The following is a 21,942-nucleotide window of genomic DNA, read 5'->3' as shown; positions in this document are numbered from 1 at the left end:
AGTATTTGAACACCCTGCTATTTTGCAAGTTCTCCCACTTGGAAATCATGGAGGGGTCTGAAATTGTCATCGTAGGTGCATGTCCACTGTGAGAGACATAATCTAAAAAAAAAAAATCCAGAAATCACAATATATGATTTTAACTATTTATTTGTGTGATACAGCTGCAAATAAGTATTTGAACACCTGTCTATCAGCTAGAATTCTGACCCTCAAAGACCTGTTAGTCTGCCTTTAAAATGTCCACCTCCACTCCATTTATTATCCTAAATTAGATGCACCTGTCTGAGGTCGTTAGCTGCATAAAGACACCTGTCCACCCCATACAATCAGTAAGAATCCAACTACTAACATGGCCAAGACCAAAGAGCTGTCCAAAGACACTAGAGACAAAATTGTACACCTCCACAAGGCTGGAAAGGGCTACGGGGAAATTGCCAAGCAGCTTGGTGAAAAAAGGTCCACTGTTGGAGCAATCATTAGAAAATGGAAGAAGCTAAACATGACTGTCAATCTCCCTCGGACTGGGGCTCCATGCAAGATCTCACCTCGTGGGGTCTCAATGATCCTAAGAAAGGTGAGAAATCAGCCCAGAACTACACGGGAGGAGCTGGTCAATGACCTGAAAAGAGCTGGGACCACCGTTTCCAAGGTTACTGTTGGTAATACACTAAGACGTCATGGTTTGAAATCATGCATGGCACGGAAGGTTCCCCTGCTTAAACCAGCACATGTCAAGGCCCGTCTTAAGTTTGCCAATGACCATTTGGATGATCCAGAGGAGTCATGGGAGAAAGTCATGTGGTCAGATGAGACCAAAATAGAACTTTTTGGTCATAATTCCACTAAACGTGTTTGGAGGAAGAAGAATGATGAATACCATCCCAAGAACACCATCCCTACTGTGAAGCATGGGGGTGGTAGCATCATGCTTTGGGGGTGTTTTTCTGCACATGGGACAGGGCGACTGCACTGTATTAAGGAGAGGATGACTGGGGTCATGTATTGCGAGATTTTGGGGAACAACCTCCTTCCCTCAGTTAGAGCATTGAAGATGGGTCGAGGCTGGGTCTTACAACATGACAATGACCCGAAGCACACAGCCAGGATAACCAAGGAGTGGCTCTGTAAGAAGCATATCAAGGTTCTGGCGTGGCCTAGCCAGTCTCCAGACCTAAACCCAATAGAGAATCTTTGGAGGGAGCTCAAACTCCGTGTTTCTCAGCGACAGCCCAGAAACCTGACTGATCTAGAGAAGATCTGTGTGGAGGAGTGGGCCAAAATCCCTCCTGCAGTGTGTGCAAACCTGGTGAAAAACTACAGGAAACGTTTGACCTCTGTAACTGCAAACAAAGGCTACTGTACCAAATATTAACATTGATTTTCTCAGGTGTTCAAATACTTATTTGCAGCTGTATCATACAAATAAATAGTTAAAAAATCATACATTGTGATTTCTGGATTTTTTTTTTTTTGATTATGTCTCTCACAGTGGACATGCACCTACGATGACAATTTCAGACCCCTCCATGATTTCCAAGTGGGAGAACTTGCAAAATAGCAGGGTGTTCAAATACTTATCTATCTATCTATCTATCTATCTATCTATCTATCTATCTATCTATCTATCTATCTATCTATCTATCTATCTATCTATCTATCTATCTATCTATCTATCTATCTATCTATCTATCTATCTATCTATCTGTCTGTCTGTCTGTCTGTCTGTCTGTCTGTCTGTCTGTCTGTCTGTCTCTCTGTCTGTCTGTCTGTCTCTATCTATCGTTCATCTATCTGTCTGTATATCTATCTATCTATCTATCTATCTATCTATCTATCTATCTATCTATCTGTCTATCTATCTGTCTATCCATCTGTCTGTATATCTATCTATCTGTCTGTCTATCTGTCTATCGTTCATCTATCTGTCTGTCTGTCTTAGACTTTTTTAAAGTTTTCAAAACAAACAAGTCTATCTTTACTAACTTTACTTATCTGTTTAAAAATGACTTGAATTTGACACACAATCCTGAAATATTAAATTATCAGATCACTCAAACCACATTTGGAGGTACTAAACTACCCCTAGGGTTTTTTTTTTTTTTTTTATCTGATGGAACATTTAGAAGTGTCCATACTCTCTGGTGTAAGTCTCTCATACTCTCATACTCTCTGATGTTAATACTAGATTTGAGCAGCAATCCTGGTTCTGGCTGACTACTTGTGATGCGATCACTTGGGACCGAGGTTAATGCCGAGTGCAAGTGGAGCCTTTGACTGCATGTGCTTGAGATGATAGGATGTATAACACAGAGCGAGTTCAGTGACCTCTGGTGCCGCTCGGGTTTTCCTTCACTTCTCTCTTTTAAACAGGTTTTCATGCCTCAACCAACCTCCTGTTGCATGCCTGGAGCTGCTAATTATCTGCATAAACACTATCAGATCTCTCTCTCTACTTCTCCTCCCTTCCCTCTGTAGACCCCACTCTGTAGGGCCGCTTCTTCACAAGCACCTCGACAGATTGAGCTGATTACAACCCTCCTGCTGTAGTGACACTCGCTCTATTTGATCCGTGAGCCCAGATGAACTTCTTCGTACAGGAACATCTCACATTAGCTATCTTGCTGCCCACTTCATTGTGTAGTACAAACATAAGATCAACAGACATATTAACCTTAAACTAAACCACATGTGGTGATAAAAAAGTGAACTCTAATTATCACAATATAATTTTCCCAGAGTTTGATATAATGTTTTTGCACCAAAAGCGGAATGAAACCGCGCTACTCGTTTGAACCACGTCACTAATAAGCGCAAGCTTATTAGAGCAGATGCGTTTACGCTCGGTTACACGACCAATAAACAGCACTGAAGTGAATTCACTGAAGAACACACGTCTTTAAGTTTTATAGTCTAAAGCCAGATAAAACAGTGCGGATATTTTCAACAGCACTGACACGAGAAACACTATGCAATGAACCATCCAGTTTGGAGGCTTTTCAATCTACAAATCACCACCATAGATTTACTGTAACTGCACCATGGTATTGTGGCAGAAATGTGGGATGTTCATATTGAATTTTATTGTATTGTTACTGTAGTAGATGTATTAAATGTAGATGTTTTTCATAACAAATACCATAGAAAGAAACCATATAGTTACATTTGACCATGATATGAGTGGTGTTACATCTACGTCCCAACTCAAGCTATTGCTACTGTCAATTCAAGTTACTGTCAAATGTGCATTTCTAAGAGACAAAATATGTAATAGTATTAATATTGCAGCACTACAAAAATACATGCCATCAAACTCAGGCAACATAAACCTATTTTATGATTTGAAATAATAACATCTGCAGACATGCAGAAACTTAAGAAATAAACTTTTCTATTAATATATTTATTTTGTTAAGGAAAAAATACTGGAAAAGGATTTCTCATGCATATTTTGATGTATATAAATATTTGATCATTATAAATGTTTTGAATATTCTACCTCAGATTTGTGAACCCTGTTTGGCAAGTTTTTGTTTCCTTTTCTAAAAAAAAAAAAAAAAAGAGTACCGGTAGTTTAAAACCACATTTAACCATCTGGTTTCTACAACTTTCACTCAGAAACAAAAATGTGCCTTTAAGCTTGAAAGAAAGATTTGACATTTATCATGATAATTATCAAAATGGACTGATAATGGTATTGTGATAACAGCGCTAATGTGGCTGATGGTGTTGATTTAATTGTTTTTAAAGCAGATTAAATCCATTATTCACTTTTTTTTCCCCAGTTTTATTATTCTTGGTTTTGTTCAGGCATTACATGATAAATCTGCTTTGAAATATATTTTTTCAAAGGGTATTTTAAATAAACCTTAATTCAGTTCAAAATACTGAAGCTTCTTACAGCAATACATTTATTTATTTATTTATATATATATAGAGAGAGAGAGAGAGAGAGAGAGAGAGAGAGAAGACCTAATACTTAGTCATTGAAAAAATTTTTTTTTTAATTTGTCGGGCTGCATGATTAATCGAAATAAAACTGAAATGGCAATATGGCTTTGTGCGATTATCCTATCTCAATATATGAAATAGATTTAATTCAACAAATTTTACTGCGCTGCGTGTTTCAGAGTGAAGCGTTGCAATGTGTTCTTACATGTGAGCAGCTCATAATACGCCGAATGCAAACCTGGAATGTGTTTTAATCGCATTTTAAATCTCAATCACAATTTTGATCAGAAATATCGCAATTCGATTTTTTTCTCCCTCAAACTATGAGGCTTATTTATTGGACATTTTACTAATACATATTTTTCTTTTCTCCGGATTTGTCAAAATGTTGGCTATTTTGGGTTGCCAAGTACCACCTAAATATTTGTTTGTCATTTTAATCCTGATGTTTGTTATTGTTTTCACTGGTTTTTCTCTTCATTGACATGGTCATCTGCTTGATGCCGGTTTTCTGGTCAGTGTGACAGGTTAGCTTGAGGCGGCTCTAGGTTCTCTCGTGCATTTAATTGAAAGGCGGCGTGTTGTTAGCACAAACCTGCAAAGCGTGTGTGTCGGCAATTACTGTGTCATGCTCTTTGATGAGAACACGTATCGTCGCGCATGTGTGATTACTTTCCCTCGCTCTGCATGATGGCGGGGTAAAGACTAACCTACTGACCTTCTGATTCTGCAAACACATTAGTGTTTGCTTATTCCTATTAGACTTACATTAAAGCAGGGACCTCAGCTGTATCTAGGGACGAGAATACTATTTTAATGTTTTAAAATGTCATTTATTCCTGTGATGCATTACTCCAGTCTTCAGTGTAACATGATCCTTTAGAAATCTTTCTAATATGCTGATTTGCTGCTCAAGAAACATTTCTTATTATCATCAATGTTTAAAACTGTTGTGCTGCTTAATATTTTGGTTTAAACCAGGACTTTGAAAAATAGAATCAGGATTTATTTGAAATAGAAATATTTTGTAACATTTTAAATGTCTTAAATTAAAGGAGAGTTTTCTTCACCTTTTGTTTTACAGACCAGTGCACAGTAACAAGATCATACCTGTTCCTGCACAAGTTTTGGTTCTTCAGCACCATCTACTATTTTGGCAACTGGGCTTTCCTTTTGGTAAGTTCATGAATTTGCAAATAAATTCCTTTTTAAAAATGACCTGCTATATTATTTGACCTGTAAGAAATTAATGAACACATCACTACAAGTATTGATGCAATATCCTGAGAGTAGTGTGTCTTAATGCGTCTGTTGTTGTGTTGCAGGTCTTTCTCATTGGTTTGGTTGTTTCGTGCTGTAAAGGGAAGAAATCTGTGATTGAAGGGGAAGTTGATGCCGACGACTCAGATCTCAGTGATGATGAATATGTACATTAACTCCTGGTGTAGTTACTACTAAAGTTCTGTTTTAACTAGGTTTGGTTGCCAGTCAGAACTGGAAAAAAAAAAAAAAAAAAGTTTTCTATCTTCCGTTCGAATCTTTCGTTCGTTGTTCAGAGACAGAAATATTGACGCTCTATAAGACTCAATTGAATGTGTTATGATGCCAAACAGATTTTGTGTCACTATAGAGTTACTGTCACGTTTAACTGATAGCAGTAGTCTGATATGCTAACCCGTCTCTACTACTGACCCTAACTAAGGGTTTATCTGCATGTCATTTTGCATTGCTGTCTGGAATAATTCAACAAAAAAGACCAAATTTTGTTGGAAACAAGTTAAAGAGGTACAAATATTTTTGTTGATACACATAAAAAGGGTTGAGATTCTTATGCTGATTTATTTATTATTGAATTTTTTTAATGCTGTGCATAACTGTATTTTTTCCCCGTCTTGCCCAGGGGTGGCGAACTTTGGTCCTAGAGAGCCACAGTCCTGCAGAGTTTAGCTTTAACCCTTATAAAACACACCTGAACAAGCTTATCAGTGTCTGAAGTTACTAGAAAGCAACAGGCAGGTGAGCTTTTATCAGGGTTGGAGCAAAACTCTACAGGACTTTGGCTCTCCAGGACCGGCAATGCTCCAGTGTTTCTGACGTGTGCTTTCTTTAATGTTACTTAAATCTCTGAGGTTGAATTACTGTCACACTGCTTGTTGATTTATTTCACATAGATTTTTAATTTAGATTGTACTTGCAATGACAGGAGAACTTGCAAAGTTCTAGAGAACTGATGCAAGATCAAAAAGTGTGTAAAAATGTATTTATCATATAGTATTGGCCTGTTTTGCAGTTTTCTGAAATTAATGTTTCTATTGCAAGATAATCCATTAATAAAGACTAAAAACAATATATCTTGTTTATTTAAAAAGAATACAGTGACTTGATTGTAATTTATAATAAAATCATCCTAAAATGATTTAGAAGGTTGATTAAAGGGATAGTTCACCCAAAAATGAAAAGAAAATGTTATTAATTATTCACCCTTATGTAGTTCCAAACCAGTAAGACTTTTGTTCATTTTCAGAACACAAATGAAGATCTTTTTTATTAAATCTGAGAGCTTTCTGTGTCCCTCCATTGAATTCATATGACTTGAGCGGTTTAGTCTAAATACTCTGGAGAGACTTGATCGCTTTCTATGATGAAAAGATTGAATTTAGACTTTTATGCACATATGATCAGCGAACATAAACAAAAGCTCAACCGAACCTGCTTGACACACGAGAATGAACCTCATTGGTTCTTGCACGTCAAGCAAACATGCTTGAGCTGCCATTTACCACAACTGATATGAGAATAAAAGAAAGAAAAATTGGACTAAACCCCTTGAGTCATATGGATTTCGTTAAAATATCTTAATTTGTGTTTCGAAGATGAACGAAAGTCTTACCGGTATGAGTAAATGATGACAGAATTATCATTTTTGGGTGAACTATGCCTTTAAATAATCTCACACCCGGATTTAAAAAGAGTTTAAAAGCGCCCAGTACAATTCTGCCTAACAACTTCACTAATTCACCTCCACTGAAGACCCACATTTCAGGTCAGAAATACTTCATTACTTATTTCAGTATTCATTCTGCACAAATTCAAGCTGCCTAGCCTTGTCTTCTCAAAGTTTTGACATAAATCTGATCTTTCAATTAGCTGGCACAGAGAAGAGACATAGATGCACAGTTTTGTGTTGAATATGACTTTGTTTACTCATCGAATTGGATTCCATTAATCTGTTCTGCGATGAGATTACTTTGGCTTTATTCAGAGCTGGAATCAATGCAACTGCAAACATCTGTGTGAAAGTGTTTGTAGATCAGCTGTGTTTACCCTCACTGACATTCTCACAGTTAGGAATAAGACTTTACTGTGGAAACTGAAGAGCAAAGCAGACTGTGCTGCTCATAGTCGACAGTGCTCACACACTGAGAGCTGCTTGAGTTTGTGCGCGTGACTGTGTTTGTGTGCTTATCATGTTCTCACCTGGACCAGATGTTCATGATTCATGGCCCACGAAGACACACCAGACTCTCCAAACAGATGGCACAGTCTTTGGAAAGAAAACAACAAAGTTGCTTATATAATCGACCAAAAAAAGAGGGGTTATTGACAGTGTAGTTAGCAGCAACTGGCAGTGCGATGTTAAAAATATATATGGCGGAACCATCAGGGCTCTCTAGGCCCTCAGAAAGAGAGGGTTGTAAAAAAATAATACTTACAAACTTTCTAAATCTAAACATTCTAAAGCTATTTTTAGAATTCATAAATTGACAATACACATCTAAATCTTGAGGAAATAAACCCTTAAAATCTGCCTATTCAGTTTGTGTTGTGTTGACGGCCATTTTGTCCGTATTAGAATTTTTCCGCCTAACAATTCCTGTTCTGTGATTGGTGGTCCCAAGTTGGGCTCGCTGCATCCTGCGGTGGACATCCAAGTGTGATGTCAGAACGCACGCCCATGACCAATAGGTCACCTTGCGACTCCCCATCCCCGTTCCGCCCCGGAAACCTGATTTGTTGTATGTAGTAGGGATGTCAACGATTAATCGACGATCGATTAATTGTCGATAATACATTTAATCGATACAACTTATCGATCATCGATTAAGCAGGTCTTCATGCGCGTGCGTGCTGCTCAACCGCGAAACATGTAAAGCGAGTGTGCCGGAGTTATGTTTGGGACCATTTTACACCTTCATCATGACTAGAAGTTTGCGTCTGCAATCGCAGCCTTTTGTTTTGTGCAAATGTAAGTTGTAATACTGTTTATTTTGTGTATGCCTATCTATATCTGATTTATCTCGCATTGGATGCATTTGGTTAAGAATGAACTCTGTAGTAAAGCGTCAGCTTCAGCGCGTGCAGCTCAAACGGCAGTGCACGACTAATAATGACTATTGGGACTGTAATATTACATAACATTATAAAGAGAACAATATTGTAATAAAACATTGTGAATTATTTGGGTTTAGTTGCCGTGTCGCGTTGCTCCAGGAAAAGCGCGTCCACAACATGAGTAGTTCTGAATGAATGGCACGTAATAGTTCAAGTTCACTTGTGCATGAATTTGCGTCATTTTGTGCAGATATAATTTGTAATATTATGTTTATTTTGAATATATCTGATTAATCTCATATAGGATGCATTTCTTTTAGATAAATAATGTGCTAGCAAGGTGCTCCAGTTTAACGGTAGCAGATTCATTCAGCGCGTGCAGTTGTTCCAGGAAGAGCGCGTCCACAACTGTCACACATTCTAAGCGCATACGAGGCGTTGGTGACACGTTGTATTAGTAGTTTGAATAATTAATTTAATTAGCAATCACATAAAACATTTTTACAATCCTACTAGCCCTTTATTTATATTTATAACCATTATTGATTTGGTGAGGAACATAGCGTTTTTAGCAGCATTTGCAGACCCTGTCATGCTGTTGGCCATAGCCACTGCAGTAGACGCATATGGCAGTATTACGGCTAACGATTAATCGATTAATTGATCGTTAATTTAAATGACGATCGATCATGGGAATTTGTGAAAATTGACACCCCTAGTATGTAGGTTTCCGATTTAACTGGTTTTCAGGCATAAGGGTAGGTTTTAGGTGGGTTTCAGTATGTAGGTTCCAGATTTAAAGTTTTTTTTAGGCATGATGGTAGGTTTTGAGTGGGTTTCAGTGCTGTCTGTCATAAAAAGAGATATATAAGTTGTAAATGAAAAATAATTAGGTGTGAGGGTTAAGTCTTCTTGATCTAGAAGGCTATCAGTACTGTGATTGACATGACAAATAAAATGTTAAAAATCGGCTGCAGGGCGGTGTTTCCACTGAACTAGTTTGGGAAAAGTCACGGAAATAGCCCCTTTCACACAGCAATCCCGGTAAATTACCGTAAAATTGCCAGAATGACTTTACCGGTAAATACACTAATATGCTGTTCACTAAAGCAACGTCGTTCCGGCTTTTTACCAGTAAGAGACCATTCACACATCAGTTAAAAAATATCGGTAACTTCTGTGATGTCAGTCATCGGAAGTGATTTTTAAACGCCGCGCCGTTGTCTTCATCTGCCCGCATGAGAAGTGCTTTAGTTTCACTATATATTCAATTTGACAAAAAATGTTGATGTCTGAGTGACAGGCATAAGGGGATGATCAAGCAGAATGCGTTTTTGCTCTTAAAAACACAAGGCGCATAATAGTATCCAACTGCAGAGCCGCAACGCTGATGAATGAAAAAGAAGGCTGGGTCTCGGGCGCGACACGCTGAAAAAGCTTAGCGACGTGGCGCAATCAAAGATAATCATCTTGTGCATATTTACATGGGAAACCTATTAAAAAGCTTACTGTAAATCTGAGCAATCACGTCATCTCCATAAGAACTTACGTCAGCGCGTTCTGACCTCAGATATACCGGTAATCTTCATTCCGCGTTCACAAAGAGCACAATACCGGTAATTTACTGGTAATGTTACAACTTCCCTTACTGGTATATTGCCAGAACCAATTTACCGGTGTTTTTGAAAAGGTCCTGTTCATACATGATCTCTTACCGGTAATTTACCAGTAAACACTGTATGAGTGAAAGGGGCTAATGAGAATGTGCCGTATTTGGACATGGGCGTGGCTTATGTCACACTTGGATGTGGGCAGGAGACGGTGGTCCAGCTGTGAAATTACAGAGAAAATTGACCAATCAGATCGTCCCTCTAAAAGGTAATGAGAAGTTGTTTTCTTATTTTTACTAAGTTTATGAGAAGTTCTGCCCGCTGTGCAGATATTCATACAACAAAATATTCTTTTGTGAAAATGGTCAAAAATGCTGGCAGGGAAAGAGTTATTATCTACACCATTTTCAAGATTAACTTTTAAAGAAAATCTGCAGTAAATCCGCAAAGGAAGACCTACATCAGAGCTTAATTTGGTGCAGAAAGCCAGAGCTTTTTGAAAGCGTTTCAACCCCAGCAATTATAGGCCATACATCTAGATGACAGCATCTGCAAGAAGCTAAAGCTTTACTGCTGGAATTGTTTGCTGTTTGGGTAAGTTATTTAAAATCGAATAGGTTAGGTGACTGATTTTATTCTGGCCGCGGCTGCAACTGTGTTATATGTTAAGCTTTAGTTGAGAAAACAGTTATTTTGCAGAATTACTGGTCAATCTGTAAATATACCAACTCAGCGACCATAATTTGCTGTAACTCTGCATAATAGTTCATTTAATGTAACGTGTAACAAGGACACTGTACATTAAAGTGTTCCCAAAAATAGCAATATGTATGCAGCAGCTCTGCTAAGTTAACATACCCTTTGCAGAACCTGCAATATACTAATAATTACAAATAATAAAACATATCATAAAATGGATGTTATTTAATTTATGACCAGTTATATAGGCTATTTACATTAATCAACATACAGTAATCATTATTGTGCTTAATTAACAGCTTAATGCACCCTACAAATAGTTGTGCAACAATATTGATCAGTTGCCAACACTCATTTATAAACAGATAATGAGAAACATATATATTTTTTTATCTTGAAATGTATCTTTTTTGTCATAAAAGAATGATGTAAAAGCCGCATTCACTTTGAAACTCACAGTGAACTTTAAAAATGCAGGAAGCGATGAGACAGACATCTTTTTTTATCCGTTCTCTTCATTCATCTTTAAATGGAATATATACTCTTTTTTCCCAAAGGCAAAAAAAAAAAAAGATCTTTCTCATGCACTGGGGGTGTTCTAGACCCAAGGATGAGGCAGTCTTCTGGATCAAGGGGATTTTCCAAACAATACTTTAAAAGCAGTTCTGCTTTGACTGATTCACTGTTGAAAGCGAGTCGCAGACTGTGTGCTGCTGTTGAAAGTAAAGTTCACAATCACACACTCCCACTAGATTTCTTGTTTGCCTTATGTGTATAAAGCAGCAGTGATTTGACGAGATTGAATTAGGTTCTTAAAAATTAAATGCATACATTTTGTTCATCCTAGACAGCATATTGTATTTTTTTTTTTTTTTTTGCAATTGATGTCTGAAGGGGATATTGTTTTTCTAACGTAAGAAAATATATATATTTTTATTTTAGATTGTGTAAATATATATATATATATATATATATATATACACTCTCAGCGGCTCTGAGGAGAGTCATCCTGCAGAACATTGCTGATGCAATAAAAACACTTCTGTCAGATATGAGAGATTGAAATGTACATTGCACCAAAACAGAGTTTTGCAGTTTCCCTATATATATATATATACTTTCTCTCTTTCTTTTGCATGTGCTTTCTTTGTATGACAGCCTTGCCAAAAGTTATGTCTGCACAATTTGTTTCATTGTGTTTTCACAAATAAAACATCTGACTCAAAGCACAACTACAGTATGCTTACAAAATCTTTTACATATTTTAATGATTGTGGGTGAAAAGGGTGAAGATGTCAATTTTCCTAGGCCGGTCATCACGTTTGGCCACTATAGACCTTATGTAGCCCCGCCCCTTTTCAGTCCTGCGCTCGTTGTCTTTTGACTTCCGGTCTGTATTTTCACAGCGATTTTGCGTGTTTATTAATGAACGGCTCGTTTTAAAATCTTCCCGGTCGACTGACATTTGTTAAGTCATCTGCTGTAAACATTACAGTCCTCATGATAACTTTCGTTAACTTTACATTAAGTAAATCCACTTCAAAAGCTAATTACTCCTGGACAGCAGCGCCATAGAAATATACAGAGCGATCGCAAAAACGGAAGTTAAAAGACAATATTCTAAAGATGGCGGCGCCCTCGTTTCTCTCATAGAGGTTTCTCTGGTGCATAAGGTCTATGTAGTCAACATCACTTAAAAAAAAGTGTGCTGTAAATTTTACTGTTTAGATATTTACATATCCAAATACTTTGTCTGTCAAAATCGTACAGCAATCTTCTTGTCTCAAAAACATACCGGGCAGTAAGGAGGATTTTTTTTTTTTTTTTGCCATTGAAAGAGCATTTAGGTGATGCTTCCTTTGACAGACATCAGACGGCATCACTGTCAGCGGCTCTGAGGAGAGTCATCCTGCAGAACATCGCTGATGCAATAAAAACACTTCTGTCAGATATGAGAGATTGAAATGTACATTGCACCGAAACAGAGTTTTGCAGTTTCCCTCTGGTTTTTCATTTTAAACTTAATATTTTATAGGCTGACAGTGGCATGAGATATTGTGTAATCTGTCCTGAAATTTTTGGCTTTGTGCGTTTTAGTTATTTATACAATCGTTTTCTAGGCTGATGGATGAGTGCTGCTCTTATTTGGAAATGATATTTGTAGGGATTTTCAGGTTAATTTAGTATTCTGTTACTTATATTAAAAGTATCTGAATATCTTGTTTAGGTAGTAACACTTTACATTAAGGTTTCATTAGTTAACATTGTTTATTCATTAGTTTCATTTTAGTTAACATTAACTTCTACAGCATTTATTAATCTTAATGTTTATTTTAACATTTACTTATACATTATTAAAATCAAAAGTTGTATTTGTTGTAGACACTGAAATCAGTACCTCGACAGCCCTCCTCTGCGTTTGTAATGTCTGCACAAAGGAGACGGGAAACTGTGTGAAGATCTCGATTTTGGAGAAAACTACATTTTTTTCTGGGAAAATTCAAGCATCACTCCTTAAAAATTAACCCAAAATGAATTGCATTGCTAGCCCACCCCAACACTTATGCACAATAATAATAAAGATAAATGCTGACCAATACTTAATTATATTACTTTTTCTTTTTTTTTACTGAAAATTATATATTTTAGTAAAACAAGCAAAATGTAATTTGTTTTGTCATATGACATAGCTATGCATGAATACACTCAAGATAAATGCAGTGAACAGTGATCTCAATTTTCAGTCAAGCAATGAATTAATGCATTATTTAATTAAATTAATTATATTTTATTTACTGACAACAATAAGAAGCATGAATAAATGAGTAAAAGATTGAAAAAAGTAACCATCACAATAAATATATATAAATATGTATATACGCAAGTCAACAACACATTGTAGTGTATGGACAATCTCACGGTGACTTGTCATTTTAAGATTCAGAAAAGCTTTTAACCATTAACCTCATAAATGTAAATTACAGCTTAGCGCTGGAAAGTCTGAATCAAATTGCCCTTTTGACGCCGAGTGAAGTTTAACAGGACCATCTCCAAGCTCCTCTCTTGCAGTTTCAAAGAGATTCGTTATCTACTCTCCCCCTCTCTCTGCAAGCAAGAAATCCAGGTGGCCTTTGAGACACACACACACAAACTCCTTTGTATCTAACACAGAATATAAATAATTCTGAAATGTACAGTGAGTAAAATAAGTATTTGAACACCCTGCTATTTTGCAAGTTCTCCCACTTGGAAATCATGGAGGGGTCTGAAATTGATCCAGAAATCCAAAAAAATCCAGAAATCACAATATATGATTTTTTAACTATTTATTTGTATGATACAGCTGCAAATAAGTATTTGAACACCTGTCTATCAGCTAATATTCTGACCCTCAAAGACCTGTTAGTCTGCCTTTAAAATGTCCACCTCCACTCCATTTATTATCCTAAATTAGATGCAGCTGTTTGAGGTCGTTAGCTGCATAAAGACACCTGTCCACCCCATACAATCAGTAAGAATCCAACTACTAACATGGCCAAGACCAAAGAGCTGTCCAAAGACACTAGAGACAAAATTGTACACCTCCACAAGGCTGGAAAGGGCTACGGGGAAATTGCCAAGCAGCTTGGTGAAAAAAGGTCCACTGTTGGAGCAATCATTAGAAAATGGAAGAAGCTAAACATGACTGTCAATCTCCCTCGGACTGGGGCTCCATGCAAGATCTCACCTCGTGGGGTCTCAATGATCCTAAGAAAGGTGAGAAATCAGCCCAGAACTACACGGGAGGAGCTGGTCAATGACCTGAAAAGAGCTGGGACCACCGTTTCCAAGGTTACTGTTGGTAATACACTAAGACGTCATGGTTTGAAATCATGCATGGCACGGAAGGTTACCCTGCTTAAACCAGCACATGTCAAGGCCCGTCTTAAGTTTGCCAATGACCATTTGGATGATCCAGAGGAGTCATGGGAGAAAGTCATGTGGTCAGATGAGACCAAAATAGAACTTTTTGGTCATAATTCCACTAAACGTGTTTGGAGGAAGAAGAATGATGAGTACCATCCCAAGAACACCATCCCTACTGTGAAGCATGGGGGTGGTAGCATCATGCTTTGGGGGTGTTTTTCTGCACATGGGACAGGGCGACTGCACTGTATTAAGGAGAGGATGACCGGGGCCATGTATTGCGAGATTTTGGGGAACAACCTCCTTCCCTCAGTTAGAGCTTTGAAGATGGGTCGAGGCTGGGTCTTCCAACATGACAATGACCCGAAGCACACAGCCAGGATAACCAAGGAGTGGCTCTGTAAGAAGCATATCAAGGTTCTGGCGTGGCCTAGCCAGTCTCCAGACCTAAACCCAATAGAGAATCTTTGGAGGGAGCTCAAACTCTGTGTTTCTCAGCGACAGCCCAGAAACCTGACTGATCTAGAGAAGATCTGTGTGGAGGAGTGGGCCAAAATCCCTCCTGCAGTGTGTGCAAACCTGGTGAAAAACTACAGGAAACGTTTGACCTCTGTAATTGCAAACAAAGGCTACTGTACCAAATATTAACATTGATTTTCTCAGGTGTTCAAATACTTATTTGCAGCTGTATCATACAAATAAATAGTTAAAAAATCTTACATTGTGATTTCTGGATTTTTTGTCTCTCACAGTGGACATGCATCTACGATGACAATTTCAGACCCCTCCATGATTTCTAAGTGGGAGAACTTGCAAAATAGCAGGGTGTTCAAATACTTATTTTCCTCACTGTATATTCCTGTATGCATGAATGTTGTACCCCTTTATATTGACAGTTGTGATTTCCTAGTGTGTAGTTTGAACTCTTAAGTGCCTATTTTAAAGAATATATCCCTAACAGAACACGGCCCTGACCCCCTTTTAGACTGATAAGAGTTTTACGACCCCAAAAGGAATCTGCAGAGAGCTGCGAAAGCTTACTCCATTTCTTTTTGAGGATTTTATATAAACCATGTTAATCCTATATATTCTATATATATATATATATATATCCACTTGAGAAATATATCTAAACATGTATCTCATTTTCTCATCTAATGATTTTCCTTCTATGTGGTTTGGTCTTTGTGTTCTTGTAAACTTTTGGATTAATGTTTTAGACCTGTTTACATACTATGGTTTAGACAAATCATATGTGCGGCATGTTTAGTCTCTATAAACTCCAATCTTCGTTCCCCATTTGTTAATTTACATCACATTTTGTTAACTTCATGACGCATTAGGATTATAAGCATCTAAAAGATTTGTGTGTTAAACATCCAATCAAATTACATAATTCAGAGGTCTGCCCAAACAAAGGGTCATAAAAACGTTCCCGCCAAAGGAAAACGGTTCTTATTGGCTTGCATACGCCTAGAGGGTGTTACTAAAGTTCGTTTCACACTTTAAATTTTACGGATCACAAGATCTGAATGCTTTTTGGTCTCTTGTATGATTCTTGTTTGGTTTTGTCTCGTCGTCTCTCCGCTTTGTTTTGTTTTCTTTGCTTTTTGTATTAGTCGTGTCTCCGACTTTTTGCCTTATTTAGTCTCGTGTTCATTCATTTACACCTACGAGTGAAACGGACTTTAAGCTAATTTCTGGCAACTCTTACATTTATTAAAAAAGAAAAACTGAAATATCACATGGTCCTAAGTATTCAGACCCTTTGCTCAGTATTTAGTAAAAGCACCCTTTTGATCTAATACAGCCATGAGTCTTTTTGGGAAAGATGCAACAAGTTTTTCACACCTGGATTTGGGTATCCTCTGCCATTCCTCCTTGCAGATCCTCTCCAGTTCTGTCAGGTTGGATGGTAAACGTTGGTGGACAGCCATTTTCAGGTCTCTCCAGAGATGCTCAATTGGGTTTAAGTCAGGGCTCTGGCTGGGCCATTCAAGAACAGTCACAGAGTTGTTGTGAAGCCACTCCTTCGTTATTTTAGCTGTGTGCTTAGGGTCATTGTCTTGTTGGAAGGTGAACCTTCGGCCCAGTCTGAGGTCCAGAGCACTCTGGAGAAGGTTTTCGTCCAGGATATCCCTGTACTTGGCCGCATTCATCTTTCCCTCGATTGCAACCAGTCGTCCTGTCCCTGCAGCTGAAAAACACCCCCACAGCATGATGCTGCCACCACCATGCTTCACTGTTGATACTGTTTTGGACAGGTGATGAGCAGTGCCTGGTTTTCTCCACACATACCGCTTAGAATTAAGGCCAAAAAGTTCTATCTTGGTCTCATCAGACCAGAGAATCTTATTTATCACCATCTTGGAGTCCTTCAGGTGTGCTTTCATGTGTCTTGCACTGAGGAGAGGCTTCCGTCGGGCCACTCTGCCATAAAGCCCCGACTGGTGGATGGCTGCAGTGATGGTTGACTTACTACAACTTTCTCCCATCTCCCGACTGCATCTCTGGAGCTCAGCCACAGTGATATTTGGGTTCTTCTTTACCTCTCTCACCAAGGCTCTTCTCCCCCGATAGCTCAGTTTGGCCGGACAGCCAGCTCTAGGAAGGGTTCTGGTCGTCCCAAACGTCTTCCATTTAAGGATTATGGAGGCCACTGTGCTCTTAGGAACCTTAAGTGCAGCAGAATTTTTTTTGTAACCTTGGCCAGATCTGTGCCTTGCCACAATTCTGTCTCTGAGCTCTTCAGGCAGTTCCTTTGACCTCATGATTCTCATTTGCTCTGACATGCACTGTGAGCTGTAAGGTCTTATACAGACAGGTGTGTGGCTTTCCTAATCAAGTCCAATCAGTATAATCAAACACAGCTGGACTCAAATGAAGGTGTAGAACCATCTCAAGGATGATCAGAAGAAATGGACAGCACCTGAGTTAAATATATGAGTGTCACAGCAAAGGGTCTGAATACTTAGGACCATGTGATATTTCAGTTTTTCTTTTTTAATAAATGTGCAAAAATGTCAACAATTCTGTGTTTTTCTGTCAATATGGGGTGCTGTGTGTACAATAATGAGGAAAAAAAATGAACTTAAATGATTTTAGCAAATGGCTGCAATATAACAAAGAGTGAAAAATTTAAGGGGGTCTGAATACTTTCCGTACCCACTGTATATAGATACAAATATATGGGCTTTGTATTCCCTTTTTGGGCGATTTAAAGTGTGTAAGTAATAGCCAGTATGCTTAGTTATTGATTATTAATAATTAATAGTTGATAATTAATAATCAATAATTGTACATTCCCCTCATTGGAGCTGGTTTTGCTACAACATGAAAAAAAGCTTTGTTCAAACTTATTGTTCTAACAATCACATATTTACAGGCGGTGACCCCTACATCCTACAGCCATCTCAACACAGCGGTTCTCATTCTGCGGCTTTATTCTGATGAATCAGCTGACCAGAGTTCCCACCTTCACCTGTCTCTGCTGCAGTCAGACTGGGATCTGATCATGGGTGGGAAAGGGACATCCAGGCTATCCTTGCCTGAGTGCACCATCTGCCTCATCAGCTCATACAGAGAACCCTGTGAGGCTCGTCTCAACAGCAAACACTCCTGTGAGCAAAGCATAGTAGAGCGAGCCTTTAACATGCTGAAAACACACTGGTGCTCTATTTTCTTCACAGCCAGAGGTGAGCCGTGCTTCACAATCTGAGGCAATAAGGGCAGGTGAAGTGATGGAGGGTCTCATCCATGGCACCATTTCCAGGATTCAGCTCTGGGCTCCCCATCCTCAGTGCTCACACCAGCCTGCTGACATTTCAGATATTTCCTACAAAAATACACAAACATAATACAAAAGCAGTCATTTTAACAGCACAATGTCATTTCTGAAAGCTGAATAAATAAGCTTTTTATTGATGTATGGTTTGTTGTATGAGAATATTCTGTCGAGATACAACTATATGAACATCTGGAATCTGAGGGTGCAAAAAAATCTACACATTGAGAAAATCGCCTTTAAAGTTGTCCATTTATGTTCGCGATCGTGCTGCATTCACTCACAAAAAGAAATGTTTTATATATTTACGGTAGGAAATTTACTAAATATCTTCATGGAACATGATCTTTACTTAATATCCTAATGATTTTTGGCATAAAAGATAAATCGATCATTTCGACCCTGGCTATTGCCACAAATATACCCGTGCGACTCGTGACTGATTTTGTGATCCAGGGTCACATTTGATTTCTGTATTAGAAGTAACACAATTATTTTACATTATATTTTTATTTCAGGTTTCCCCCCTTTTTTCCACAAATGCCGCTGTCATCGGGTCCTGCTCCGCCACAAAAGATCTGCAGCAAATGCACAGATATCAAGAATCAGAAAAGTGCTGTAATAGAGCTCTCTGTTTGAAATTACAATAATTAAAATAAACTACAACTTAAGATTTAAATAGATTTTGTTATTCATTTCTGTAGTATACTCACTCAGAGCCTTTACTGGCAGCATTCCTTCATCAGCCACTCTCCACCGGATAAACACACACATGTTCAGCTGTCCCTGTAACATCCAGACAAGATTCACGTTACCTCTGTGATTTATGTGCTCAATACTACATTTACATGTTGAGGTTGTTGCTGATGTGTTGTTAACTCACTCTTTATCCAACATACATGTTCCTCAATTTATCAACAGTAGCCTCCTAATGGATAAATAGATCACTAGCCTATGTTTAGTTACTTTATAGATTAGTTAACACAAGGAACCGTGTTTACTCACATTTGAAAAAACCCGCGTCACTGATCTCCGCGATGTTCGATTATGATGTATCCTGTGCCGTGGCTTCCTGGGATAGAAAAGTATCCGTCGATGGGTGCTTCAGAATCTGGGCAGAAGCAGTAGGCCATCCGGGAACTTCTCGCCTATACTCTTTATGAATACTGATATTTCGGACATACTACTTTCACGTACTGTTTTCTCCTGCTAAAGTAGGTAAGTAGGCATATTCGAATGCACTATAAGTATACGCACATCCGAATCTCACGAGAATTAGTACGTCACCCAGGTAATTCTTATGAGGTTCCATTTGTGCCAAAATTATGTCGACATGCTGTCTGTCTATGCTATGTGTCGTCTTCCATGTCTATGTGTCTGTTCACTGTCTATGTGATTGCCCACATGACTCAACTTTTGTCTTTGTCAACTCAGCTTACTCCTGTCATCTGTCCTTGTCGTTTGACTGTGTCGTCTTGCTGTGTCAATGCTGCATGTGTCATGACTATGTGTTGTTTCACTCTGTCGTTGCTATGCGTCGTTACTATGCATCGTTTCCCTCTGTCATTACCATGGTCGTTACTATGTGTCGTCTTCTCTCTCTTGCTTCATATTGTTGCTTTGTGTTGTTGCTATGTGTCGTTGCTATGCGCCGTGTCACATATACCCCTTTTCCACCAAAAAAGAACTGGTTCGGAACTGGTGCTGGTTCAAAGTTGGTTCAACTTGCGAACCTTCTCAGAACCTGTTTGGTTTTCCACTGACTAGAGAGCCCAGCGAACGACGTTGTTACGTCACTGTGTACGTTGCCATAGCGTCTTAGCTTTCCTAGAAACGCTTGCGCCAAATTCAAGCATAACAGTTACAATGTTGGACTACATCGTCTTTCTGCAAATGTTTCTCCTGGCATTGCGATTCTATATTGGGGTCAGAAGAAGACGTTTAGAACACATTTGTGCTGCTCGTCTGGATTACTATAGACGGAGGTTACTTTGAGAAGAAGTTCGACAATAACCCCGCCCCCAGCCCCCGACGTAAGCATGACGTGGTAAAAGAACGGTTCTAGTCCAGCAAAGAGTTGGTGCCGCTTTGGAACCAATTTTCCTGGCCGAGAACCGGTTCTTTGGCTGTCGAAACACAAAGAACTGGTTCGCGAGTAGGCACCGGCTCCGAACCGGCACCAGCACTGCCTTGGTGGAAAAGGGGTAATAGTCGTTGCTTTATGTTGTTTCACTCTGTCGTTAGCAAGAGCTAACGTTAGCTAGCAAGAGTTCTGGCAGTTGATGTCATGCAATCCCAGTATGCACCAGTCAATATCAAAACACTGCCATCGGAGCTGAGCCAGAATTAGCTAGCTACGTTACTAGCTAGTTGCACCTATTGTAGATAGCTAGCTAGATAAATAGAAACTCCCTCTCGGTACGTCAAATGACGCGAGTGTTTATTTAAAAACTGTCGAAAATCTGTCATTTTTTTCTACTTAATGTATGGCCTTGTGCCTTGTAAAACATTTTAAATCCTGCATTAACTATTCGTGTTATTTTTATACACGGTATAAATAAGTTATTTTTACAAAGCAGATTTTTGTGTGTGAGATTCTTACTTCCTAGCATGGTCTTTTTCCCTTCAGTGACTCATTAAGAGCCTCTCTGTAATGTGTCCTCTGCTGATATCTGTCATTCTTGACAGAACAACTCCAGATTTTTTTTCCCCCATGACTGCAATGACAATATGTTACAAAATGAAGACCAGATTTTTTTTTTTTTTAATAGAATAAAATCTAGTCACAAATGTACTTTCTAATCAGATTTCGTATACTGTAACTTTTAAAATAAACTGGCATCAGTTGTACAGTAAATTTTGAAGTTGAGTAAACACTACTTAAGGCAACAATCCTCAAACTGTATTTATTGAGATCTGGTTATGAGATAAACAAATTTAGACTTTTGGGGGCTATTGTTACAATGGACATTATGATGAACATTGTTGACCTATTATTTCAATGTATTCTGTGAAAACAATTTGAATAACTACTACGCTATAGTAGTTGTATAATAATTGTCATTATTGCCTAATAGTCATTATCGCCCTAGAACATTTAATCCTCCTTGGTTTAGGCATCTTACATTCACCAACACTGCACCAACAGTCCACAGTATTACGCTATATACGCATACACAGCATGTTGCACATCGGCACCAATCTGCAATACATTACATCAATACAGTGTTTGAAAAGCTTTGAAACAGCGGTCAAATCAACGACAAAATAATAAGCCCCCCCCCAAAAAAATCAAAAGACCAATTAATTCTCATCTTAATTAAAGCCCCACTATGTAGGATTTCCGTTTTGGACAAACAACGACCCCTAGAGTCGCTGTGGACTACTTGTATTTAACGTTACTGTCGTAAATACCACTCACGCAGAGCAGTCTCTTCACTCACGGCCTGATTCCCTCCCCCCTGTATACCGGTCCCCGTTCAGTCGGATAGAAGCTGTAACGAGTGGAAATAAGGTGTGGCCCCTTTAAGAGCTGCGCGCGCCCTGTTTAACTTTCGGCAGTCTGTATTGTATGTGCGCCTCGAACACCCCGTAAGCGGGTTGTTTCTGTTTGACGCTCATTCTTGTCCTATTTTTGTCTATCAAGTAATGCTGTGGACG

The 21,942-nt window shown here is 38.5% G+C and overlaps 1 protein-coding gene across 2 annotated transcripts in view; it reads left to right on the top strand.

Annotated features, from left to right (window-relative positions):
- lmbrd1 (LMBR1 domain containing 1) overlaps positions 1-6,298 on the top strand; it is a 96,278-nt gene extending 89,980 nt beyond the window's left edge. The window contains exons 15-17 of one of the 2 annotated variants that reach the window (XR_014625550.1): positions 5,036-5,127; positions 5,277-5,866; positions 6,004-6,298. Coding sequence is in view for 1 of the 2 variants with exons in the window: in XM_084390747.1 (XP_084246873.1) it covers positions 5,036-5,127; positions 5,277-5,387 (203 nt within the window). In the remaining variant the exon portion in view is untranslated. Of the gene's footprint in view, positions 1-5,035; positions 5,128-5,276 lie in introns of both variants that reach the window. The other variant, XM_084390747.1, reaches the window with a different exon arrangement.
- Positions 6,299-21,942: the final 15,644 nt, after the last annotated feature.

The sequence above is a fragment of the Rutilus rutilus genome (genome assembly GCF_951802725.1).
Source record: "Rutilus rutilus genome assembly, chromosome: 20".
In the NCBI taxonomy this organism is placed as follows: Eukaryota; Metazoa; Chordata; class Actinopteri; order Cypriniformes; family Leuciscidae; genus Rutilus; species Rutilus rutilus.
Note: the sequence above shows the minus strand (reverse complement) of the source record. Positions and strands in the feature narration are given on the sequence as shown.